Source organism: Rhynchophorus ferrugineus, unplaced genomic scaffold (assembly GCF_030347505.1).
Source record: "Rhynchophorus ferrugineus isolate W39M unplaced genomic scaffold, kcgeb_rfMv2 rfM1, whole genome shotgun sequence".
Taxonomy (NCBI): domain Eukaryota; kingdom Metazoa; phylum Arthropoda; class Insecta; order Coleoptera; family Curculionidae; genus Rhynchophorus; species Rhynchophorus ferrugineus.
In genome coordinates this window covers 22,446,522-22,472,961 of record NW_027472580.1, presented here as the reverse complement: position 1 = coordinate 22,472,961, position 26,440 = coordinate 22,446,522, and the positions used below count along the sequence as shown (strand labels likewise).

The following is a 26,440-nucleotide window of genomic DNA, read 5'->3' as shown; positions in this document are numbered from 1 at the left end:
TTCAGACTCTGTTGGAACACGGTTGATTTCACAAATAACTCCACAGTATTTGTATATATTGTAAGGAAGAAGATAATATGAAGCGTACAGTATTAAAAGAATTTTTGAAATTTTCAGGAAAAATACAAATAATCCATGGATTATAATACGATATCTTGAAGAAGCTTGATGAAGCCTCAAAGGGCTGGAATTGAGCTTACGCAACAATGCGCACAATTAATGAGACCAAAGAAAAGATATTCTGAGCAATAAGCATGCTGTGAAAATGATTTGTGTTGAAGCCATGCTAGAATGGTTTCCATACCAAAATAAATTTTCAGTTAAAAATGATTCAAAGTAAGTTAGAATAGTTTTTAGAATAATTGTTAGATTAAAATCTAAATCAGAAGTTTATACACAAGATCAATGGCTGGCGCGATCTTCTATAGTCAGTATATAGTAAAAATGACAAAAGATAATTATTGACTGGAGCAAATTATTGAAAATCTAAGAGAATAAAAAACATCAGCATAGCCTGGTTTGATTTTGGTTCAAAATAGTCGTAATAGATCCCAAATTCATCTAAAATGATGGAACGATATACATATAGTCAATTCAAAGTAGCAATAACATGGGAAACGGCGCAATGTTGCCGCAGCTACTCTGAGTTTTAGGACATTTTGGCTCTGACATATAACAAAATTTTAATATAAATAAAATAATTGAACAAATATTCTATTAGATATACATTATTTTAACATTATAATACATCTAATACATATATTATCGAAGAACTTAAAACTACAATTAATGATACAGCCACAATAATTTATAGGTTAGAGATGTTTTATTATATATACATTAAACTTTTTTCCACACTAGTATAGGTTGGGTTCTAGGCGCGTTTTCTTATGTAATGGTATCCCCCGGAGGCCTAATCCACATAATTAACAATTGTATATCAGAGTAAAGTATTTTACTTTCATTAGAGAGAATATTTATGCGTTATGATTAGTTCTTGTTTCTTTCGACGCAATGTATCCTTGTAAAGTCATTATGATATTACTATATTTCTCTTTAGTTTGTCCTGTTACTATCTGTATACATCTTTCTTGATAAAAACTGTACTTAATCACTGCATTCTCCTTAATGCATTTGCCTTATCTGCAAACTAGTTAGTGATTTTGATATATGTTTTTAAAAACTGCATTCTTTTAAAAGCAATCTCTGGGCGTTCCATTAAACCCTTTCGTGGGTTATCTTTACACCACTTAAATCCTATATTATCCAACAATGTATGAATGGATGTTCTACATCTCTCAAATAGCTATATATCTTTTGGATTTTTATACTTTTTTTATTTATTTTTATTTTTTTTTATATTTGTTATACTTTCCAGACTAACAATTTTCTCTGAGATAATTGTATTAAATTATGTTTCCAGTGAAAAAACTACTTACTGTTTTATACATTTCGTATATTTTATCTCTGAAACACCAAGCTGATCTTGATTCGTCACCTGTTTCGCATAACCACCGTTTCTTTTGGCGAATTTAAGGTTATATTGTTTTTTATTTTTTGAGATATTTTAATGACCATGTCCGTACCAATATAGAGTGCAGCTGCAAGGCGCAAAACATATTTTCAATAAAACCCATTTCAAATTTATTATAACAAAGGGTTAAAACAACGTTTGCCGGTTTATAACCCGTAATTATAATATTTTGAAGAATTTTCGACGTCTGGCAAACGGACAACTATTACAGGCTCATTCCTTTACATGTTCGAACTTCTCTACCAGCATTCTATCTCTTTTTAAATAGAATAAAATGACAAGGATGATATTGTCTGACTATAAAACGAATTTACAACTTTAGACAAACACATATTGACACTCGTGTCACTGCTATTTTAATCGACTATATTTTTAATTTTTCAGCTTTTATTCTCTTTCATGAAATTGTTTTAAAAATCGCACTGGTATGTATAATCGTTCCAATAAAACATCCAATGTACGTCATCAACAACGTCGAACGTATTTCCGAATTCAATTTGTAAAAACGTAAAACTTGTTTTAAACTCGTAGTGGATTTTTCATTCCCATTTCACTAATTAGCATTACTCTAGTTAATATATAGATATTATAAGAGCCCGAATGAAGTCGGTTTATAAAATTCGTTTTGTGTTTATAGTGATCGACACTGTTGTCATATATCTGCAAAATTAATCAAAACATTAATGATAATAATCAAAGTTATATTCAACCGCCAAGCATTCTTTTGGCGCTTGTTTTGATATATTTGTAACTGCTGTTTAAAATGTGTAAAAATGTTAATAAAAAACTGCCAAAATTAACTGATTGCGTCTCTAATCAGTTACTTCGAAGAAGATCAAAATAATGAGGGCCTTCTCTTTCCAGTAAAATACGTTAGAGAGGCAAATATTTATTCTATTAAATATTAAGTTGATGGCAGTTTTACTGAAAATATTCTTATCGTGTTGCAGCTGCACTTTTAATATAAGCACTATAGCTAAAATTGCTGGACTCGCCAAAAAGAACCTGCCCACAAAGCGGGTGACGAATCAACATCACTTTGATGTTATTTCTATTCGAGATCAAATTTACAAATGTATAAAATCAGTGAGTATAATAATTTATAGTTTTTACAATATAAACATAATTTAACACAATTATTTCTTGGAAAACTGTTAGCTTGGAAAGTATCCATAAAAAAGTTACAGATATGTAGCTTTTTGGGGGATGTCTGTCATTCTTTCATACACTGCTAGGAGATATAGGATTTAAATGGTGTAAAGACCAAACCAAACCAAAAAGAACATGCCCACAAAGCGGATGACGAATCAACATCACTTTGATGTTATTTCTATTCGGGATAAAATTTACGAAATGTATAAAATCAGTGAGTATAATAATTTATAGTTTTTACAATATAAACATAATTTAACACAATTGTTTCTTGGAAAACTGTTAGCTTGGAAAGTATCCATAAAAAAGTTACAGATATGTAGCTTTTTGGGAGATGTCTGTCATTCTTTCATACACTGCTAGGAGATATAGGATTTAAATGGTGTAAAGACCAAACCAAACCAAAAAGAACATGCCCACAAAGCGGGTGACGAATCAACATCACTTTGATGTTATTTCTATTCGAGATCTAATTTACGAAATGTATAAAATCAGTGAGTATAATAATTTACAGTTTTTACAATATAAACATAATTTAACACAATTGTTTCTTGGAAAACTGTTAGCTTGGGAAGTATCCATAAAAAAGTTACAGATATGCAGCTCTTTGAGGGATGTCAGTTATCCTTTCAAACACTGCTAGGAGATATAGGATTTAAATGGTGTAAGGATAATCCGCGAAGAGGACCGATGAAACTTCCAGATATTGCTTTAGAATTCAATTTTTAAAAGTATATAATCAATTTAACAAAAATTGCTTATATAATTTCGTATTCCTAAATGAAATTTTTATGTTCCAAAATAGATCACTGGGTCACTCATGGCAAGACGATAACAATTGTTAACACAATTAACAATTAACAGTGAACAAAAAACAACAAAAGTTGATGGAGAAAGGTAAAAGTTAGAGTAATTTCATTAAGTTTTATTTCTCATAATATTTATAGGAATGAGAATGAGTTTATCAAGGGCGACTACCATGGAGAAATAAACAATAACATGTTTTTACTGGTTAAAAAATCAGCTATTAGAGAACTTGAAGGAACCATCAGTTATTGTTATGGGCATATCATAGCACCTAATGGAAAATATCCCTACAAGTGCATTGACAAATGTTGTAATAAAGGAATGCCTTGTAAAACACTACTTAGGTTTTTAAGATGCCAAACATATGCATTAGATGTACTATGTTAGAATAAATTATTTTTGTAACGTTATTTTTGTTTCATTGTTTTATGTACATTAGTATTTTGTTACGTCAGAGTCAAAATAAACCATAACTAAAATTTGATCCGGCATTATTGTATTATAAACTGATTTAAAAATTGATCACATGTATTGATTGTTACATTAGAAGGACTATAGTTTAAAAATTTTATTTTAGTGCAGCAATAAAGTGAGTTTATTAATTATATAACAATAATATTATATAATATTAATCAATAATAATATTTATTTGTGAAAATAACTTAAAACAAAATAAAAGCTCGAAAAAAATAACCCTAAAATATTTATATAATAAAAAAAGCAAATATTGAGATAAAAAATTACACTTACTTGTTCAAATCCAAAATAATGATTGAAAGACTCTGCGTGAGCTTGTCCCTGTTCCCCAGCCCCAAAAATCGCCAATATTTTGAGAGGTTTGCCATTGGAAATATACAGATGCTTAGTTGCAACAGCGGAAGCAGCAGCAGTCCTGTAATTGGTTATATCTCTTCCATCGATGATCTAAATGATACCAAATGTAAATTATATACATATTTATAGCAATCTTATTTCAAACATATATTTAACAATGGAAGTTTCATAAAATATTAGGATGAGGAAAATTAATTTAGGTCTTCCTAACAGATATTCTAAAAAAGTTCATATAACATTCTTCAATTCGATATTCTAGGAAATCATCTTCGTCATATTTTCGGCAAAAAAACTTGGATCGGCCAATGAACTTTCTGGTCGAATTTTTTCAGTTCAGAACAATTCAGCTCGTGTAACAAGAAGTAGAACAAAGGCAAGACCTGAAGATGGCAGATGAGATTCTACAGAAACGTCATCAAAATATTAAAGATAGATACCCTGAATACTATGCGAACCTGTAACATATAACAATAATAATAATAGCAAGTTGTGAAGATAACGAAGCGTGCTTTGGAAAATTTGCATTGTTTTCTAATTATGAATGAACAAATATTTTATTTAACATTTGATAGAATTCTATTTTAATACATTTTTGTTTCATAAAGTAAAGCAGTTTTATTGAAATTGTATTTGCCAATGGAACGTCATGTGATGCAACGGTGACGCGTGGAGCGCCTGCATGCTAAATTTTTTTTTAAGAACCAATTAAATGCCTTAGCAACAAAATATTTTCTTCATACAGGTGTCCATAATAGCAATTTAGACAATTCATGTAGTCAATATGTATATATATTATAGCCAATCCAATTCCTCGATTAAAATCGAATACGGTCAACGTACTCTCTAATTATTGGAAAACGCGAAAGTCCCCTATTTTGTTGTATCTCTGTTGACTATAGACAGAACATTTGTTGTTTTTTTTAATAATTCAATTAAAACTGTACCTATAAAACATGTTTAAATGATTTTTGATTCATTCAGGTACCGTATTATTTTATTATCAAGTTCGTTTTGACATGAATTATTATTAATCAAGATTAAAAGTTAAATAAACTTTGCAGCATGTTTTGAATGTCAATGTCAAAAAATAATTTTGTCAAGTTCCATATAACATGTACCTTTCAATTTTAAATCAAGTCATTACCATATCAATTTAATAAAAGGTCTTAAACAAAAAAATTAACTGCTTAAATAATATTAAACTTACTGCTTTAGGAATACCAGATGTCTCATCAAACAATAATATATTCCCGCTTGAAGAAGGTAGACCTGATTTAACATTCTGCGGGTTACCTGTTAAAATTTTACAGGCCCAGGCGCCGTATTTCGTGTCATCTAAACCACCGGACATGGTCACCATCCAACTCTGACTTTGAAACAACGTGGAAAACACACGTTCACTAATTGACGCCCTTCGTTGCGATACGGCTTTTAACGCACTTTCAGTTGCCGTAAAGGTCTCATCCCAATTTAATAGTGGTTTCACTTTACTTCCGTCGAGTAACAACATTGTTCTTGTGATGTTTTAAAAACACTCCCTGTAGTTAATAGCCAGGACATTAGAATAACATATTTTCAACATATTATCTTATCTGTCAATTATTAAGTAATTTAAAAACAAAGTAATCATTTGAGGTTTACCGGGAGATTAGAACAATAATTTAAATCAAATTTTGAATGAAAATATTTGAATACTTACTTGAATGTAGAAAAAACATTTTTATTATACATTATATAGAACTACAAGACAATTTTTATTATACATTATATAAACGTAGAATTAAACTCTTGTTTAAAAATTACAGATAAAAAACAATCAGAATTTAGGATATTTTAAAATTCTCAAATTGATTATCTCACCTGGATCAAATCAAGTAAAATATTTTGGTTATATTATTTCATGTTTAAAAATATGTTCTATAAGTATATCTTAGATTTATTTAATATTAAATAAATTAATATCATTAAAAACATGTTATAAATTTATAGAACAAATATTATACATTTAAGAGCTATAATATATATTTAAGAATGATGACCTCACCTATACAACATAACATTAAAACAATTGTTTACAAGCTATTAGTTATTGTACATTAATTTTTAGAAAGAAACAAAATATATCCAAAACTATATCTATATATTTAATTAATCTAAGTACAATTACACAATTACCTATTTTAAATTGTTGCAAAGTGCTTACAATATATTAAAGTATATTTTGTAGAGAAAGTTTTTTAAATCCTTGCCATGCCTTATTTAATTTGCCCGAATCGTAACTTTCAGAAATATATAACTATTATGTATTCCAACAGAAATAAATATAATCTAGGCTTATTAGGATAAAACATAAATTGCATTTGAAAGAGTCGTTAGCCGTTGCTAAAATTATTTTTAATGATTGTAAACTAAATAGTAAACATTTCATCAAATGTCATTTTTTAATTTGACGATAAAACATCGAGGTTAAAATTATATTACTACGAAGGTACTTGTTTAGTTCGATATTTAGTAAGCTATTAGTTATTTCAAAATGAGTCTGCAAGAATTTGAGAAACAATTGTTGGAATATTCAGAAATTAGCACAATCCCAGCAGAAGCAGAGGCTGTACCTGATACGATAAAAGAATATAGGTTAAAAATGGCAGAAAATAATTCTACAAGCATATTTGATAAAAAGTACAATTTACCAGAAGATATCAAGCAAGACAGCTCAGTTAAAAAACCAGCTACGGAGGAGAATTCAGCTCTTGATAATGGAGATGTTACATATATAATTTCAGGCAGAGGTAGGGGAGGACGAAATTATTATGTTAAACCAGGAAAAAGTAATACAGATGATGATGAAGTCAGACAACAGATTAGAAAGGTTTGTTTGTTAACTCTTAACCATAAACTTTAAAAGCTGTTTACTTTTATTCTTACTTACAGTTACATGGTATCGGCTACAGCAATAGTATAACGGAGGCTTCTGTTAAAGCACATCATATGGGAAAAACACTAAGTCAGAGTGGTAGTTTATCATCAAGCTCAGATTTAACAACTGAATGTGATAAGCTTAAAAATGTGAAATTAGATAATGAAACATATCCAACTGTTCATACAGAAAATTTAGTACCTGATAAGGAAAATAGACCAGACAATGAAATAAAATTTGTTGATGCTACTGAGGACAAAAGCAAACCTCTACCACTAAGTATTATGTTAAAACAATCAAAAGAAGAATATAAAAAAAGAATAAAGATGAGGAAAGCACAAGAATCTGCAAAAGTAAAAGGGGACTCAATAAATACAGATTCTAAAGATTCTGATAGTGTTAAATCTCCTAAAGAAACCCCTTCAGAATCTAACGAAGAAGTAAAATGTACTGAAAAAACGGTGAAAAATGTAGAATCAGTCAACGATAATTTAAAACAGACTGAGGTTGAAATTAATGGTAACAAAAAAAAAAGTCGAAGGTATTTTGTTGCAAACAAAGCTTATTCTATTGCTAATTTATTTTGTTTTAAAACTTTTTTTAGATCCTCTAGTCCTAAGGAAACTGTGTCTAAAGATTAATACAGTGGCCATTATTCTCTCTAAAGCAACAAAATATTCATTGTGCTAATATTTTAGATATATCAGATTTACACCTATATATTATTTAGATTAAACCTATTTGTTTTTGATATTTACTTACATTTACAGAAACTATTTTATGCTAACAACTGATTAACTGATAATAAACTTTAAAATGAGTTACTATTTAATTTTTGTTAACTATGTTGATGCTTTATTAAAATAATTTTATTTCAGTTTATGTTCTGTGTTAGTTTTTTTATATGTCTTACCATTGCGAGGGCTGTGACTTGTTTATAATTGAATGCATTAAGTAGTTAATTACATTTTTAATAAAATTAATTGTATTTTACTGAGATATTTAATAAAATTGTTAATTAAAGTATATGGTTTTCTAACATTTGTTATAAGAAATAGTAGTTAAGCGACAATACTTCCTTTTCAGCCATAGACAAAGCTGCCTTTGATCCTTTTCTGAACTTTCATCACACAATCCATACAGATGGATTTAAATCAGATATAAGCCTAGAGAGGCCTATTTAAACAAACACTAAAAGTTTGTACCCAACTAAGACTCTCTTCTAAATTTCTTTTTCACTGCTAATGAGATCTTTGCTCAAGCTCTCTCAATACACTACAAATACTTGGAACCCCCTACACATCGATTATAAAAGTTCCTACATACAGGCCTAGTATGCTGCTAATAATTGACTAAGATATGTAGATATAAGGCATATATCTATTTGGACACCCAAGATACTTTCTGGGTAAAGTCAACAATTTTATATAGTTGATTTGAACTTGTAATTGTTGTAATTGAATTTTCCTCTAACAGGAATGAGACAAAACACAACTGTGTGTATTTTATTTATCTCCTTATGGTGGATGCGCGGGTTAACCGAAATAATCTCGGATTCTACAGAACGACAATGAACCTCAAACAACATTTATTCTCATCTTCATTAATCACTAAGATATACGTTTATAATGCTAAATAAGAGAGTAATTATAATAAATTATTATATTATAGATTTGATCATTTTGGCGAATGCGCTTGGATAGAAAAATTTTGTTTGGTAATTTTAACCTATGAAGTGAAATATTTCATTTACTATTTAGGAGATTAACGTCATTATCACAAAATGTCATCTGATATAGACGAACCAAAAAGCATAGAAAACGTCTTGTCCCATATACCTTTCAGTTCATATTTGAACGAGGAAGAGAGCTGCTCTGTTAGATTGTCTAACATAAGAAGCAATTGTACAACAGAAAAAAGCTCATGCACTAAAGAATTTAAAAATATTACCTGCGAGGACGAACTGTTTGAGGGAACAGTGCTTTTAAATAATTTACATGGCTTGGGCTTTTACACTAACCGAAAATACAACGATCAATTCTGTTATTCAGGCCCGTTCTATTTGAATCGATTCGAAGGTTACGGGCAAGTATTTTACTCCAACGGATTCCATTATCAAGGGCTCTTCAAGGCACATAAGAGGTTCGGACCTGGAATTTTAACATATCCGGATGGTAGTACAGACGTTGGAATATGGAATGGCTTTAAGTTGATCCGGCTCTCAACAACTATTGGGAATGGTGTACAAAACATTGTTAAGACAGCTTTAGGTAGAAGTAAACTCTTAATATATAAGTATCTCGTCCCGGTGGTAGATACAAACGTGAATTACGCGTTAGACGTCCTAAAGTCCTTAGATGCAAACGATGATGTTATGAAACACGTTTCTGAACTGACTAATAACGATGTAAACACACCAAACAGTATATTTTTCAATGTTGATCTCTTTAACAGTGAATTTTATGGAGATGACGATTGGTGTATAGATGTAATCGACGACAGTGGCGAACAAACTGTCAAAAATGATGAAGATAAAGAGGTGCATTTCAGAAATTCGTCTGAAGTAAGTTTATTTGCTGATTTATTAAGAAAGAAAATAAAAGAAATGAAGGAAGCGTTGAATCCATTTATAAGCATTCGCGAGGATCTTAGTGAACGAATTGATTATTGTAAAAACTGTTGTATTAAAGAATATGTTCAAGAAGAGGAAATTATCGATATTATTGGTGAGTATTATTTATATAGTGTAAATAAAAAAATATAAAATGTTATTGTTAGAAAACTGTAAAGCTTTGAAATTTATTCTAAATTTGTGTATACTAATTTCTTCCATAAGTTTGTGAAAATGAAAAGTAGGACATTATATGCCATACTTTAGTAGTATAGTTGTAAAAACAGTTATTTTTCAATATAATTTTATAAGTTTCTAGTTCTGGAGAATCCTAGGATGCGCATAAGGATTTAAATTTCGAACGTTGCCAGTTATTGTAAATTATACGTATATTTGAAAATTATAATATAAATTAATATTTAAACATATTTAATTTTAAAAGGAAAACGATAACATAAAATAACAGTAAGGTAACCAATAATTTATTTATCAGTATATAAAAATACACTCCCTTTATCTTTAAAATTACTCAATAATATATCTTGCACAGCACTAAAAATACCCTCATTGTTTCTTCAACGAATCAATTCGATATGCAAAAGCAGCACGGAAAACCCTCTCCCAATTTACTCAATAAAAACAAGGAATGCTTTTCAAATCAATAGCCATTAAACCGGTGTGTAGAATATACATGTATACATTCATAGCTATTTTATTTAACATTTCATGTTGTCCCTTGTTTAGCAAGCAATAGTATAGGAATAATATAAGTAGCAATATTTGTAGGAACCACACACCTTAAAAACACATAACCCTTTAATAACATCCCAGATAAACGTCTTGGGGTTGCCAGCTATTCGTTAAAGGGTTCTAGTTGGCGCTGCTGGCACCCCGCCCGTGTTCAATATCTGTGATTAGATTTCTGGGTATTTTGTAGACCGTTATTGCACGACATACTTCAAGGTCGCTACAATTTCAATGCTGTTGATTGACAATAGACCAACGAGCTGTAATTTTGATGAGATATGCTGACATAGACAACATCGAATCATATTTATCTGTACTTTCACTTTCGAAGGGTCTAATATATAATGAATTTGGTATAGACTAGAATCCACTTCTCAAAATCAGAATGGAATGGATACGCCCCTGGATGGAATTCCTCATAAGTCTCTTCAGATTAAAAGAATTATAATAGCTTTCACTATTACTGCCTACCATTTATAATCAAAATATGAACGGTAGAAGAACAAATAAACTATAAACAACAAAATTTTTAAACTCACAAAACAAAATGGCTGTTTCAGTTCTATATGTAGAGTATTTTGATCAGCTTATTAGTGAAAATACGAAATATCATTGTAAACTGTTAACAGGGTTGGGATGTATTTGAATTACTTGTAATTAAAATAAGCCCTTGAGTTACACATTCATATTTGGTATTTGTATTTCTATTGTTGATTTGCTACTATTGCAAATACGTATTTCGTATCTGTATTTTAATCACTTGAAAATGTCAATTATACCTGGTGCTGAGGTATTTTGTAATTAGTATTTCAAATACTTATGGCTTAGGTCTAGTTAATGTGTGCTTTCTATATAAAAATAGCGCTCGATAGCTTTCATAAGGAAAATGGTAACAGCTAAATAATATACTGTATATCAAATTGCAAAATATATTGCTAGTTGTCATTCTAAACGAATCTTATATGTTCAATACAGTGTAACAAAAGCTTGTGCCTATTGCCTGAGGACACTTGTGGATTTAGAGGCTATTCACTAAAGATTTGAAGACATCTGCTGCCGAAACTTATCAACCAATTTTAGAAACATATGTCAATGGCAATGAACGGTCTGGACGACCAAAAAAGTTCTAAGACAACAAGAGTTATTGGACAAAAATTCAGCTCAAATCCTCACAAAAATGTTTTAGTTAACCTAGCAGTGAGTAAATAAAGTATTTAAAAATATTTAAATGTGATGGAAAATATCGAACAGGATAGCTTTCATAGCAATTAAACCAATCGAACAATACTCAGCATCAAAGCTTCATTAGTTGTTAGACAGAAAAGATGAAAAGTGGATCTTCTACGCTAATTCCAAAAGAACTAGACATTAAAAATATCTCTGAACAATGATCGGTCATAATTTGCAAAATATGTGGAGAATACTTTATTCCAGCTGGAACAGAAAGAGCACTAGGTTTACTTACTATTTGATTTACTTTCTAAATATTATTACAGGGAATTAAAAAGTTTTAGAAAATGATGAAAATAACCTAATATATATTCAAAATAATTTGTTTCAGATGTCGAAACTAAAAAGTCTTTATCGGAGTATTCATTTAACTTCCAAGATTTTGTTACATCACACGTAAACATCAACCCGGACGATGTCTCTGAAAAAACCAACAACAAACCATTAGTTCCAAGCCCTAAAGTAGATTCGTGTATATGCGATGAAGAATACCAAATTGACGACTTGCAATATCTGGAAACTCAATTGACCAACATCGCAAATAGTATCAAATTTTATGAAGTAGTACTGGAAAATTTAACAAATCAACTGGAAGGTATAACAATTAAACGCAAGAGCCTCGAATTTGTTGGTGCACCGAAGATGAAAAAAGTTAGGGTAACGGAACTTTGTTCTTGGAACAATGAGCAGACCATGATCGATATACAGAAACACTGTTTCAAAAATAGAAACTTCGAGGATATGGTTAATTTCAACGTTGGGCATGTTTTATTCGGTAAAAGAAAGGAGTTGGGAAATGTAGGTGATTATGAAAACATGTGTCAAACATTTCTGGTCGCTTGCAGCAAAGGTAACAAACATGTCATCGCCGAGTCTTTAGCAGCTAATGTACATCCTAACCTTTGCGATTCTAAAGGAAATAATGGTATATTTTACGCATCAACTGAAAATCAATTGGAAGTGATTCCTTTACTGGTCAATTATGGTGCTAATCTTGACCAAATCAACGATGAATGTCTTACCCCATTGGCTCACACTCTCCTCAGATATCTGGCCATCAAGAATATGACAGATGATTGGGAAAAAGCTTTCTTGTCAGGCGCAAGTCCGAGTACTACACAGGATTTAACAGAAACATGGTACAAGACGCAGTCTTCCGTAAATTTGTCATCCACTTCATCAAAAATATCCATGGAGCAAGGCAGTTTCGACCTTTCTAATACACATATCAAGGACCTGTTCCTAAAAATACCAATCATTCAACAAAATGAAAGCTTATTTTCAATTAGGGAATTTTGTGATGAATATATCTTCGACTTGGGTTACAAGGACCAGAATGTTAAAGACCTCAACGAAGCTGGTGATACGGAAGCTTACTCCAACAAGCTTAAGTGTGCCTATTTCACCATCATGACTCTTTTGGAATACGGAAGCAATCCCAACGCTACTGAGACTCCTTATCCTCCATTAATTTTGTCCCTATTTAGTGAAAACCGGGATATAGTTCAACAGTTGCTGGAATCTAACGCTAACTGTAACATAACTGTTACGGAGGATCATTTAAATTGTCTTCATATACTATGTTCCATTAGCAAAAAGCCAGAGAATGTTAAAATTTGTCAAATATTACTGCAAAATAAATGTAATCCTAATTTGCGTACCAATCCAACTCACTGGAAGGAACAACGTGATTGGTTTATCGGTTCTGCGAATGAAGATTTAGACATAGAGGATTGTGGTAAAAATGCTTTACATTTACTTTGTATGCGTCAAGATTTTGCGAACGATGATTGTGAATATTTTATTAATATTTGCAGATTGCTAATAGAGTTTGGAGTAGACCTTGAAGCCGACTATCTAGGTCATAATGCATTATCACTTGCTACGCTCGTGGGAAATATTCCGCTGGTAAAATATCTTCTTAAAAGCAATGTTATTGACCCTTATCTAACACTACCTTTTGGTATGGGTAACATATCAACACTTCACGCTTTAAAACGATTCGAGAACCATCTTCCAATCGACAAATGCAAAGAATTATTGACTATATTGTTTGACTATGACTTTAATTTTCTTAACCCCATCGCTGATGCAGAAAACGCTGTCGCTTTTATCGAAACTGGCGATTTATATGTTGTGCCTGTTACAGAAAAAAATGGTAAAAAACCTGATAAGCCAAAAAAAAACCCAAAAATAGACAAACACTCGCAAGCTAGTATTTTAACAGAGTTTCTTAGAGATTTATCTAGGAAAACCATTATTAAAAAAATACAAACATACTCGACTAATGTGTTATACGATTTTGCCGAGGAAGAATTACTGAGAAATGAAGAAATATCAGTATATTTGGCAGAATTTCTTACGCCTGATATAGTTTTAAAAAACATCAAGGATTTGTTGCAATACGGAGTTTTGAGCTATGAACGACTTGACCCTAAAGTGTGTCTAGATGTACTGGAGTTTGTTAATATTTATAAGAAAGTTACTGTGAGTAAGAAAGATCATTCCCAAAAAAACAAAAAGGCCAAAAATCCTGGTCCTGTTGCTGTAGCTGTACCAGAAGAAAAAATGGAAGATCTTTTATTTAAAGCTAATTTTCCCCAAAGCGTCATAGTTGTACCAACGAAGATATTGTACATCGTCAAACCTGGGTTCGATGATTCTGATAAATATAAGATTTGTTTTCATTGTTTAAAGGGAAGAGGAAAGGTTTTAAAATTATGCCCCAGGTGTGAGCAAATCTACTTCTGTTCATCTCAATGTAATAAGTTAAATTTAAAATTGAAAACAGCTCATTATTGCCAACTTCAGTTTTATGATGTAGCTCAGGAAACACCGAAAACACAACACCTTGAAGCTCTTGCTGTGACAGCCAATAAAAAATGTTTAGAAAGGCTGATGGCTAAACGCGAAGTTAAACTAAAGGAGGAGGAAGCTCGTTTGATTAAAATGTGGAAGGCAGATATTTACGGTACAAAGTTTTTAAAGTTGCGGGCTCTTTTACAGAAGAGTATGCCTACCAGAGAGGTCAACTGGAATTTGGCAGGTCTGCAAGCACTCATCGAACGCGACTTTAAGAAAATTCCGGATGGAAGGGAGCTGATTTCCATCGAAACCATTAAACGAAAACTGAGTCAAGCGGAAAGACTTCGAAGTTTGAGCAGTTTGAGAGGTCCAAAGTATAAAGAGTTGGCAGGTGAGACAAAGGAACAGAGACGGAAATCCACAGATGGTGCTAGAGAGAATATTGGGTATGTATATAAGTTATAAAATATGAAGGGCTTTAGGAAAACCAAACTATTAATTTACTTTAAAATCTCTATTATTCAAAGAAAGAAGAGGCGACTTGTTGAGTGGCGATACAAAACCACGATGAGGATTTTTGTCTGCAGACCAAGCCGATCTCATACGCTCACCATTCAGATAGTCCTAAAAGAAATGGCCCTTTACACATTGTCGTGATCCGTAACGTTATATAACAACTCCTTCCCAAAGAAAATACCTCAGGGATGTACCTGGATAGCTTATAGTTGTAGAATATTTTTTAGGTATCGCCTAACATTTCGTTCGCCACTTTGCCAAAGGTCTTTGAAATGACACTATACCTACTCAAATGACCAATGGTGTTCTTATATGGAATGATTTTCGAAGTTTAAGGACTATAACAGGTCAATTGAAAAGTCCCCGGCCTATCATAGTAAAATACATTTTTTTGGCAAACTTTTTTTTGTTTTTTTTATTGAACATAATTCCCTTCAACGGTGATTATAGCGACCCTCCAACTTTTCGATACCATTTTTGTAGTACGATTTGTCCTTTGTTTCAAAATAGGCCCCAGTTTCGGCAATCACCTCTTCATTCGACGAACATTTCTTGCCAGCGAGCATTGTTTTGAAATCTGATAACAGAAAATAATCGCTGGGAGCCAGATCTGGAGAACACGGTGGATAAAGAAGCAATCCGAAGCCCGACTCATGGATTTTTGCCATCTTTTTCACTGACTTGTGACACGGTGCATTGTCTTGGTGAAGCAGCACTTTCTTTTTCTTCAAATGCGGCCGTTATCGGCGGTTTCGTCCTTCAAACTGTCTTTTATTATAACAACTCTATGTAATAGTCGCTGTTGGTGGTTCTACCTTTTTCAAGGTAGTTAATGAAAATTGTGCATTCCAAAATACAGACGCCATAAACTTGCCAGTCGACTGTTACGTTTTCCCACGCTTTAGAACATCTTCATCGTGTGCAGTCCACTCGGATGAGTGTCGATTGGACTTCGGAGTGAAATGATGGACCCACGTTTCATCCATTGTCGACATATCGACGCAAAAATTCGTGTTATTACGCTTGATCATCTTCAAATACTGCTCCAAATCATCAACTCCTCGTTATTTTTTGGTCAAAAGTGAGCTCGCGCGGGACCCACTTTGTACAGAGCTTTCTCATATCCAAATATTCGTGAATGAATGGTATCTTTAGAGTGTCTGCTATTTCATTCAATTTCAATTTACGGTCATTCAAAATCATTTTGTGGATTTTTAAAATGTTTTCATCGGTAACAACCTCTTTTGGGCGTCCATTGCGTTCACCGTCTTCGGTGCTCATTTCACTACGTCTAAACTTAGCATACCAATCTTTGATGATTGATTTTCTTAGGGCAATATCCGGAAACTCGACATCAAGCCAAGTTTTTGCTTCAACTGTATTTTTTCCCTTCAAAAGGCAATATTTTATCAACAGGCGAAATTCCTTTTCATCCATTTTTTCACCATAACAAATGTTACTTCACTCAAATTGCTATAATTCACAAACTAATGATGCGACAGCTGTCAAATTTATACACATATGTTTTGAGGGTTAGGGCTAACTAAAAATCATATGGACTTAAGTATTCTTTCTAGTTAAGTATTGTATAATTCTATTAATGCCATCCGTGTCAGGCCGGGGACTTTTTAATTGGCTTGTTAGATTTCAACGGTCTACGGCTACGAAACTGAGCTACTAAAGGCGGCTTTTGGTGGGCGTTCACCCTGGACCGCATACTGCTGTCCAAATTAGAGCTGACTGGGTTAATTCACAGCAACTTCAGTCCTCCTTTGGTGGCCGTACGCCTTAAACTATGATGCACGTGCCAGGAATTCACGGACTTGGGGGTGTTTGTTAAAGCTTGAATGTTCTTTACTTCAGCTGCGATATATTTTTAAGTACACCCAGGATTGCCAATACAATGTCAACCTGTCTTATTTTCTTGGTAATTAATTTGATTTGGGATAACTGAATGAATTTAAAATAGAATATACTTAGGATCTCCCCAGAATCCTACCGACTGTGCCAGTCATAAAATGTGAAAGGACTTAGAAAACAAACTTGCTTCGCTAGTAAAATTAACTTAGAGAATCAAGAGTTACCTAGGTTCGAACAGCTTATGACGATAAATTCCTTTACAATTCAACCAAAAACTTTCCTTGGCACTTTATTACCTTCTTTGGCAAAACGTTCTGAAGAAGTTTATGGTTCTCAAGCTCAAACTTCTAATTGGAAATACCAGATAGACCCTTACAATATTTAGTATTGTCAATACTCAAAATGTAAATAACAATCCTCATTATTTTATCGAGGGCAAAATATATTTTTAGCATTAATTTTTAACATCGAATTTTCCAGAACGAAAGCGAATAAACCAATTTTGACACTGATGTTCATTTAAGTACTTATCAGCATGAACACCATTATATTTTCAATGACTCTGTATAGTGTACAGTGTTAAATATTTGTTCTTGAATTAATTTCTCTTACGTTAGCCGACAGTTCTATAGTCTATCCAAAGTTGCTGTGTCATTTAAATCTAACGTCACCTAAATTTATGATGCCAAAACGTCACAATGTTGCAGTATTAACTCTGAGTTTTAATTAAGTTTGGCTTTGACATATAATAAAATTCTAGTATAAATAAAGTAATGAAACAAAAATGCTATTAAATATGTATAGTTTATTTTAACATTATAACGTATATATTATCCAATAATTTAAACTATTTCTATTATACACGAACAATGACTTAAAGGCTAGAGTGGTTTTGATGTATTTACATTTAACTCTTTTCCACACTACCCGTGAGTTCTAGACACATTTTTTATGTTGTGGTATCTCCCTGGGGGTCTAATATATCTAATTAAAATTTATATATCCAAGTAATGTATTTTACTCTAGTAGAGATCTTATATACCTTTTTACGTTTACTTCTTGTTTCCTTCGATGATGTGTTACGTTGTCAAGTCATTTTGATATCACTGTATTTTTTATTTCTTCACTTACTACCTGTGTATACCACTATTGATAAAATTAATGACTGAATACTTCTTAATGTATTTGCCATATCTGTAGAACAGTTGGTATTTTTTCTCTCCTCGCACATTTTAACCAAATTTGTTTGTATATTCTGAACAATTACAGACATATCTAATGGACATAAATTTTTCATATTCTAGAATACGATTTACTACAATTAACGTATATTAGTTGCATAAACACCTTTAGTTGTTTCCATTCTCATCACATGCCTTGGAAATAATCTACATTAAATCATAATCTCATATTTAGAAGGGTTCACTGAAGTAGAATTAGACTGTTCATTTCCAATCTATCGAGCGTTTGTTCACGATTCCATCATTTCTCAATTTCTTCTTCAATGTGCCTGACCGAGGTCATCGAAACCAAAGGTGCTTCCTTTTCTGTTTCCAGTATGAAGCATGGTATATTTGCAATGAATTATTAATAAGTGTTATGACATAAAATCTAATCAATTGTTATTTCAAGGTTTACCTTTTTCCATCAACTTTAGTTGTCTTCAGACTATTTTTATTAACATCTTGCCAAGAGAGACTGTTTTATATATTAGTCCCATTCTGAAATATCCAGGTCTCATGTAAATACACAAACTTAAATAATAACTTTTTTATTTTATTATATGATTTAAACATTATAATATTTTAAAAGCAGTGTCTGGAACTTCCACTAGACCCCTTTGATTCTTTTCAGACTAAGAGTTTCCCTTGAAAAATTTGTATTAAAATATGTTCATATTGAAAAAACTACTCACTCTTTTTATGCATTTCATATATTTGATCTCTAGTATTAATAAAATCAAGCGGATTTTGATTCGTCACCCGCTTCGTATGAGGATGGTTTCTTTTCGGCAAATCCAAGATTATGTTTTTCATTTCTTGAGATATTTCAATGACCATGTCCATATTAATATTCAGTGAAAGGATACGTACCTAGATGCAAATTCGTCATATGTCTCATTAGATTAAAAGTGTTATTATAGTTAAAAAATAAACAGTAAACAACAAAGTTCTTCGTCAGGTCCAAAATAGCTGTAGTTCGTTTGATTTTACCTCTTTAGTAAATGATAACGTTGCAGAATCAGCTGGAAACTATTGAAGTCTACCGAATACCAATTGAGATTCTCCAGAAATAGTGGCAACTTTATTTTGTTTATCCCCTGTAGTTCCACAAGTCATAGTCATAGATTTATTTAAACCAAAGTAACTTTAAGCGTCTAATTTGTCTAAAGTTTCAAAAGATTGTTAACGATTGATTTTGTGTATTTCAGAAATGTCCCTGATCATACCAAAATCAACAGACCACCAAGAAAAACGGCTATAATTACGTCCCTTGCACTAGGAAATGAAAAGCCATTGAGAAAGTTTCCGGTTGACAAAGTTCCGGTGATGGTAGCGGAAAAATCTCGAGTGGAAATAGAACCGACGGTAAAGAAATTGCGAAGAATTCCTCCGAAATTTCAAAAATACGTAGAGGCTCTGGCCACATATTTCCCTGACATGGATTTTACCGGCAATATTCTGCCATATGCTTGTTGTACCGATGGTCAATTATACTACAAGTTTTGTGAAAATGATCATTTCAAACCCAGCTATAGCTTCTCTTAATTATTGTAACGAATGCCATATTATGCTTAAATAAAATAAAATAAAATAAAATAGATATTCTATTATTTATCCTATTTTTCTCCACAGTTTATATTACAACTGGTCTGTCCATCTAACCGTTAATTTACTGTAATGGATAGTTCTTTACATAAGACCAGTTCTTATATACAAAAATCATATATTTGTAAAGTGAAGGCTCAATAGGCCTCTCTGGATAAAACTTTCGCAATGTCCATAAACTAAATTGAACTTTGACTATTATTTGAAGGATTTAATTGATCGGTTTAAATGTTTGTTAAACATCTGCAAAGAAAACATCACGTCAGAGAAAAATCTGAACAGACCAGACCCAAAATCATAGAATTGTACTGGTTGAACTGCACTGAAGATCAATGAGCTTGATATACATTCAGGTATAACGCCTATTAGGACTGGTTGCGAATATGGGATTTCACTGCATCAAACCTACAATTGAACTAGAAATCCTAAGCTGCTAAAATAGTTCTTAATAAGTCCTCTGATTATTTACTAATGCTTATCGCTATATAACCAACAAAGAGTTATACGATGACCTGGAAATCAAATGGATCTACGAAGATATACAACATAATCTTTTTTGTTTCTTTAAGTGTAAACATTTAAGTATATACGGGTCCATGCTTAGACATTGATAATATCTACTAGAATTTTGTCATATATTAAAACTAAAATTAACTAAAACTCAAAGTTATATATTCAGATGACGTGAGTTCACTGTTATTTTGCATATACAATATATAGCATATTCAAAGAAAATTTTAGCATACGTCATCAAGATGTTTAATGTACTGCCTGTCGCAGTTTGTAAACTCGTTGTAGAATCAAACAATATTTTCCGCAAATGTATGCAAAATTCTTCACCATAATAGTGACAAGAGGTTGTAAACCGGTAAATGTTATTTTAAGGCTTTGCTTGTTTTGTTAAATTTCAAATTGCTGCTTATTATTACTCTGATATAAAATGCCGAAGCCAAAGAGAACATATTCCATCACTAATAAGTTACTTTCAACAGGAACGACGACGACGATAAAGGTACGCATTTTTACTGTGAAATATTAATTTGATTCGAGCTTTATTGAAAATATTATTTAGTACTGAATGTTAGTATGGACACGGTCACGGTCGAAATATCACAAAAAATGAAAAATATAATCTTGGATTCGCCGAAAAGAAACCATTCTCATACAAAACGGGTGACGAAACAAGATCAGCTTGATGTTAGCTCTATCAGAGATTAAATATATGAAATGTATAAAAACAGTGAGTAATTTTTCAATACAAACTTAATTTAATAGTTATTTCTTGTTAGTATGAAAAGTATCTAAGTAGATAGTTAGCATGAAGAATGCTAATGGAACTTCCAGATATTGCTTTTAAATGAAAATAATATCTTTATTATTATTCTTCCGGAGTCCAGAATCTGCCCTATTGGCAACAAGTATTTCTTAAGTCTATATTATATATACATGGCATGTAGAAAATCACTTCATTAAGCAATCTTCTGTATAAAATATTATCTTAATTAATTAGTCTTATTCTAACGCTTATTCTAAAGTCTACATATGTCCAGTAATCAGATCGGGTGGTGTTAAACGTTTTAGTCTACGCACTTCACTATCACGTCGCATATTTAGCTGATTAGCGAGTACATTGGGATGCACTGACACTTTTTCGAAGTACTTTACACAAACACGTTGAATTACACTCGTTATAGGTTCTAGAGGAATATATATAGTATCAATATCAACAGTGGCACGCAACACCTTATTTTGGAACCGTTGAATGATGAATATATTAGATTTGCTAGCGGTACCCCATAGTTGGATTCCGTATGCCCAAATGGGCTTGAGTATAGACTCATACAGCAATACCTTGTTATCTAATGATAACTTGGATTTACGCCCGATGAGCCAATACATTTGATATAATTTTAGTGCCAGTTGTTTCCGTTTAGAGAGTATGTGCTTCTTCCAGGTTAGGCGTTGATCTAAGTGCATACCAATATATTTAACATGCTCTGCTTGAGGGAGTTGACGATGATTGATATTCACTGGTGGACATGTTCTTCTACGCAGGGTAAACGTTATATGCGTCGATTTTGTTTCATTAGCTTTAATGCGCTACGTCTTCAACCGTAATTGTATTTGCTCCAGGTGGGTTTGTAGGTTTATTGATGCTGTGACTGGATCTTCATGGGATGCTAAGATTGCTGTATCGTCTGCATATGTGGCCACAATAGTTATTTTTGTGGTGGGAAAACAATAATATGAAGAAAAGAAGAATAAATTAAAGAATTGGACCAATTTGTTTTACCAAGTGTTAATAAACGTTGAAGTGTTGATAAACGCTGAAATAAGAATTGATTAAATTTTATTAGTCATAACATTTATTAATAATCCATTGCAGCTATATTGTACTTCATTCTGGAATTAGCAATGGTTAATAACACCTTCGGTTTGGTTGAACTTTAGATCAAAGAAATTAACAAATGATGGAATAGAGAACAAATGTAGATATATTGGAAATTAACAGCTTAATTATTCACTTGAATGAAACTTTTGAAATGTGATGTGATTCAATGATGCTAATTTCTAAGACAGGGTCATGAAAGTGGTAACAACTAAAGGTGAGTACATAATTAATATATGATAACTGTAGGAAATGTTATTGCAGTGTGTAAAAGATTTATATACACAGATATGTGTGTAATTGTTCAGAATATACATGAGCATTTGGTTCACATGTGTCGGCTGAGAAAGAATATTAACTGTTATGCAGATATGGCAAATGCATTATAGAGAATGTAGTGATTAAATTTGTGATATATACAGGTATTAACAGAACAAATTAAGGATAAATACAGTGATATCAAAATGTCTTTAAAAGAAAACACTTTACCGAAGAAAACAAAAACTAAGCGTAAAAGACAAGTATGCTCTCTAACGAAAGCAAAATATTACTTGGATATTAATTGTTAATCAGGTGGTTTAGGCCTCCAGGGGATACAACTGTTGTACATAAAAAGATGCGCCTAGAACTTATAGGTGGTATGGAAAAGAGCTTAATGTAAATATAATCAAATACAGCACTAACCGACAAACTATTATAATTGTGTAGTTAATTGTAATTTTAAGTCCCTCGATAATATATACATTATATTCACTAAATAAATCATATTTAATAATAGTATTTTTATTTAATTAGTGTATTTAGATTAGAATTGTGTTGTATGTCAAAGCCAAACTGAACTAAAATTAATAGTTGATGCGGCAACATTGCGACGTTTTGGTGTCATCAATTTAGATCACGCGAGTTCATTGTTTTATTAAACGGGCTATAGTTGCTGTAACAATGTTTATTTTCACTAGTGTTACTGAACAACGATTCTGTCAGGCAGTGAAACCGGTTACAATTCATGAATGCGTTATAAATAATATAAGTTTGTAATAGGTTTATATAATAACATAAGTTTTTAATATTACATCGGCCTTTCATACGTCATCAAACAACAATAATAACAAAGTAGAAGATAAACACATTTTGTCACCTATCATGTCGACAACTTGAAAAGGAATAAACTGACTTTTAACTAAAATATAATCTCCATTCATTATAAAAAATTAAATATCACAAATTAATTCTTAAAATTAAGAAATACGGTCATTTCAATTAAAGTAAAGATGTTGACTTTGCAAAAATATTAGCATATAATAAGAAATAGCATTAATTAATTTGTAGTAATTAAAACAACATTATTAAAACTCAGAAATATATTGGGAATGAAACTAACAATAATTGTGTTTAAAAATGTTACCATATAACCGACCACTATAACAGCAGTTTCCATTGTAATACGTATAAGTTATAATATATGAAATAATTTAGGAAACAAATACTATTATTTTACTTGAAAACTTGAACGCTGCCAAACAATTTTTCTCTGACTTTCTCATTTCTTCTAATCTTTAATTTTGAGCTGAATAAATAAAAAAATATATAATTCCCAAAATAATATTTGAAAAGGTGTAATGGTAAATCTAAGGTATAATATTTAGAATACAATAACATCAAACTTGAACTCCACGATATATTTCAAAGAATCATTATTGTGTTGGGTTGCCTTTTATAATTTGGGATGTCGGTTAACCAATTATTTATTAGAAGATATTTTGTGATTCTTAAAATTTTTTGGAGATTACTTTCGTGTGAATTTTAAACAATTTTCAACGCTTATTGATCATTGGTTTGATGCAACTCCAATAAACATTCTATCAAATCAAAGAGACTGGAAAGCGTTATTCTGTATTTTTTTCTTCATATGCGGATATAAAACAAGTGGTTGGCTGTCAAATTAGCATTATATAAATATATAATACAATATTATATAAAAGTTATAAAATGTGAAGGGGTTTGTTAGAAGCAGAAAATCTGAGTCAGGACCTTAGTACACAAAATACATACATTGTCGAATTTTAAATATCTCTTATATCTTGGTTTGTCAAGTTCAACAATTTTCCTCTGATTTTCTCATTTCTTCTAATCTTTAAATGTATTTTAATTAGATTAAGCTGAATTAATAAAAAAAAAGCATATAATTGTCAAATAATATTTTAAAAATTTAACGGTATTTGAACTGGATTTAATTAATAAGTCTCTTCTTCTAAAGAGTCTTATATAAATGAAAAACTGTTATTTTATAAACATATAATTAGCAAATACTATTCAAAAAGTGGAATAGTGTTTAACACTGTGCATTTATTGGATACTACTTTATCAAATGTTCATTGTAATTAATATTTACATTTAAATTCCAGGAAGATAAAATTAATAAATAAGTTTTAATTGAAATTATGTTTTTTAATATATCGACTATCAATTTTAATTAATCAGTTTCAATATATAAATTAATTATTAATGTTTAGGCTTATTGACCCCAATATGCATCAGTACACATAGAAAATCATATTGAACGATAAATAATTTGCTATATTGGATATCGTTAAAATTTCAAGGATATATGAGCAAAATATATGCGATAAAATATTGTTTTCGATAACATTAAACCATTATGAATAAAAATTAAAAATTGGGAAAAAACTTTGGGAATATAAAAAGAACGAATCAATATTTATTTAGTGTTCCATTTTCTTTTTTTTAATGTATTTGAAATTAAAAATCAACTGAAACTGAGGTCAAATTGTTAATAGATTAGAATTACAATCTCAAATCTATAGAATAATAACATACCTAGAATCCCAGCTTTATTGTTAATTAAAGGAGCTCGATGAAGTCGAACCGACTATTTACAAAAGCACGGTATTGCCAGCACACTATCTCATTAATATGCAGAGGCGTCAAACCTAAGGCGTCGTGCAAACTCTTGGTTTACCAGAGATTTAGAATATAACAATATTAAACTTGAACAGCACGATATATTTCAAAGCATCATTATTTTTTATGTTGCCTTTTATATTTTGGGATGTCGGTTAAACCTTTATTTATTAGAAGGTATTTTATGATTCTTAAAATATTCTGGATGCTGGATTATGGGATACCTGATTCGAGGTAGGTATTGACGTTCCTCATAAACCATGGGCAATTGAGTAACGTGCGGACTCTTTTGGATTGGAACACTTGTAGTAGTTCAAGTTGTCTCTCAGAGACATACCTGTACCACACCTCTACTCCGTTAACGCAGACTGGACGGACTAGCATTTTATACAGCGTCGCTTTCTGTGGGATTGGGAGTTTACTTTTTCTGCAGAGTAGTGGAAATAGTAGGCTGTACACGCCCTTTCCTTTGCAAATGGAGTGCTGTATTTGTGCTAACCATTGGAATCTGCGGTCGAACAGGAGACCGAGGTATGAAACATTATGGAGCCATGGGATAGGGACTTAATGGATTTGGAGGCGATAGGCGCAGAACTCCTTCTTGCAGTGGAACAGAATAGCCTGAGTTTTGCTCGGATTTATCTGTACCAGCCAGAATTTGTACCACGCTATCGCTTGGTTCAGCTGTACTTGGAGTCCGTTACGGTTAGTGTCGAGACAGTAACCGGTTGTGAAGAAAGTGGTATCATCTGTACAAAATGTTATGTGGGAAAGTTTGTGGAGCGAGAAATCAGCCATATAAAGGTTGAATAGGGCTGGGGCTAGTGGAGCACCTTGCGGGACCCCTGCGGAAATCTGTTGATGAGAGGAGACTGCGTCACGTATCCTTAAGACCTATCATCTAAGTATGAATCTATCAGGAACATTAGGTCATTCGGTAGCCCTAGTTGTTTTGCTTTGAACCACGGTCTACTAGGCCTACTACCTAATAGGTGCCATACTTGATCGAAAGCTTTGGAGACATCTAAGAAGATAGCTCCAGTTTTCGACCTTTCAATGCCTGGTGGATTGTTGCTGCGACGTGAGCAGCTTGATGGAGACATGAGTGTTTGGCGCGGAAACCGAATTGTTCGTTGGGGATTATGTGATGTGCGTCTGTAAAATCGTTAAAAGCGTTTAATATCGCTTTTTCGGCAAGTTTAGAGAGTGAACTAATCAAACTGATGGGCCTGTAGTCAGAAGGATGGGACTTGGCATTTTTTAGGAATGACAGCGACAAGCGCATGTT

The 26,440-nt window shown here is 31.8% G+C and overlaps 3 protein-coding genes across 5 annotated transcripts in view; 2 read left to right on the top strand and 1 right to left on the bottom strand.

The window, feature by feature from the left end:
- LOC143206495 (ketimine reductase mu-crystallin) overlaps window positions 1-6,559 on the bottom strand; it is a 55,097-nt gene extending 48,538 nt beyond the window's left edge. Inside the window, exons 1-3 of one of the 3 annotated variants that reach the window (XM_076419066.1) lie at window positions 6,503-6,559; window positions 5,535-5,865; window positions 4,244-4,417 (exon numbers count right to left, since the gene is read on the bottom strand). In XM_076419066.1, coding sequence (XP_076275181.1) covers window positions 4,244-4,417; window positions 5,535-5,837 — 477 coding nt within the window. In that variant the 5' untranslated portion in view covers window positions 5,838-5,865; window positions 6,503-6,559. Of the gene's footprint in view, window positions 1-4,243; window positions 4,418-5,534; window positions 5,928-6,187; window positions 6,285-6,502 lie in introns of those variants that run through there. The other 2 variants (XM_076419065.1, XM_076419064.1) reach the window with 2 other exon arrangements.
- A 205-nt stretch (window positions 6,560-6,764) lies between these two features.
- LOC143206496 (uncharacterized) lies at window positions 6,765-8,267 on the top strand. The gene is made up of 3 exons (XM_076419068.1): window positions 6,765-7,196; window positions 7,259-7,785; window positions 7,849-8,267. Exons 1-3 carry the CDS (start codon window positions 6,861-6,863, stop codon window positions 7,883-7,885), a joined length of 900 nt encoding a protein of 299 aa, XP_076275183.1. The 5' UTR covers window positions 6,765-6,860; the 3' UTR covers window positions 7,886-8,267.
- A 760-nt stretch (window positions 8,268-9,027) lies between these two features.
- LOC143206795 (uncharacterized) lies at window positions 9,028-19,793 on the top strand. Its single transcript, XM_076419565.1, has 3 exons — window positions 9,028-9,970; window positions 12,164-15,083; window positions 19,445-19,793. The coding sequence occupies exons 1-3, from the start codon at window positions 9,028-9,030 to the stop codon at window positions 19,779-19,781; spliced, it is 4,200 nt and encodes a 1,399-aa protein (XP_076275680.1). The 3' UTR covers window positions 19,782-19,793.
- The last annotated feature ends 6,647 nt before the right edge of the window (window positions 19,794-26,440 follow it).

Excerpts from the sequence above, each read along its gene's own strand:
- LOC143206496 (XM_076419068.1), top strand. The coding sequence starts at position 6,861 with ATGAGTCTGCAAGAATTTGAGAAACAATTGTTGGAATATTCAGAAATT. Across the intron at positions 7,197-7,258 it reads TCAGACAACAGATTAGAAAG|TTACATGGTATCGGCTACAG; the intron begins GTTTGTTTGTTA and ends TCTTACTTACAG. Across the intron at positions 7,786-7,848 it reads AACAAAAAAAAAAGTCGAAG|ATCCTCTAGTCCTAAGGAAA; the intron begins GTATTTTGTTGC and ends AACTTTTTTTAG.
- LOC143206795 (XM_076419565.1), top strand. The coding sequence starts at position 9,028 with ATGTCATCTGATATAGACGAACCAAAAAGCATAGAAAACGTCTTGTCC. Across the intron at positions 9,971-12,163 it reads GGAAATTATCGATATTATTG|ATGTCGAAACTAAAAAGTCT; the intron begins GTGAGTATTATT and ends AATTTGTTTCAG. Across the intron at positions 15,084-19,444 it reads GGTGCTAGAGAGAATATTGG|AAATGTCCCTGATCATACCA; the intron begins GTATGTATATAA and ends TGTGTATTTCAG.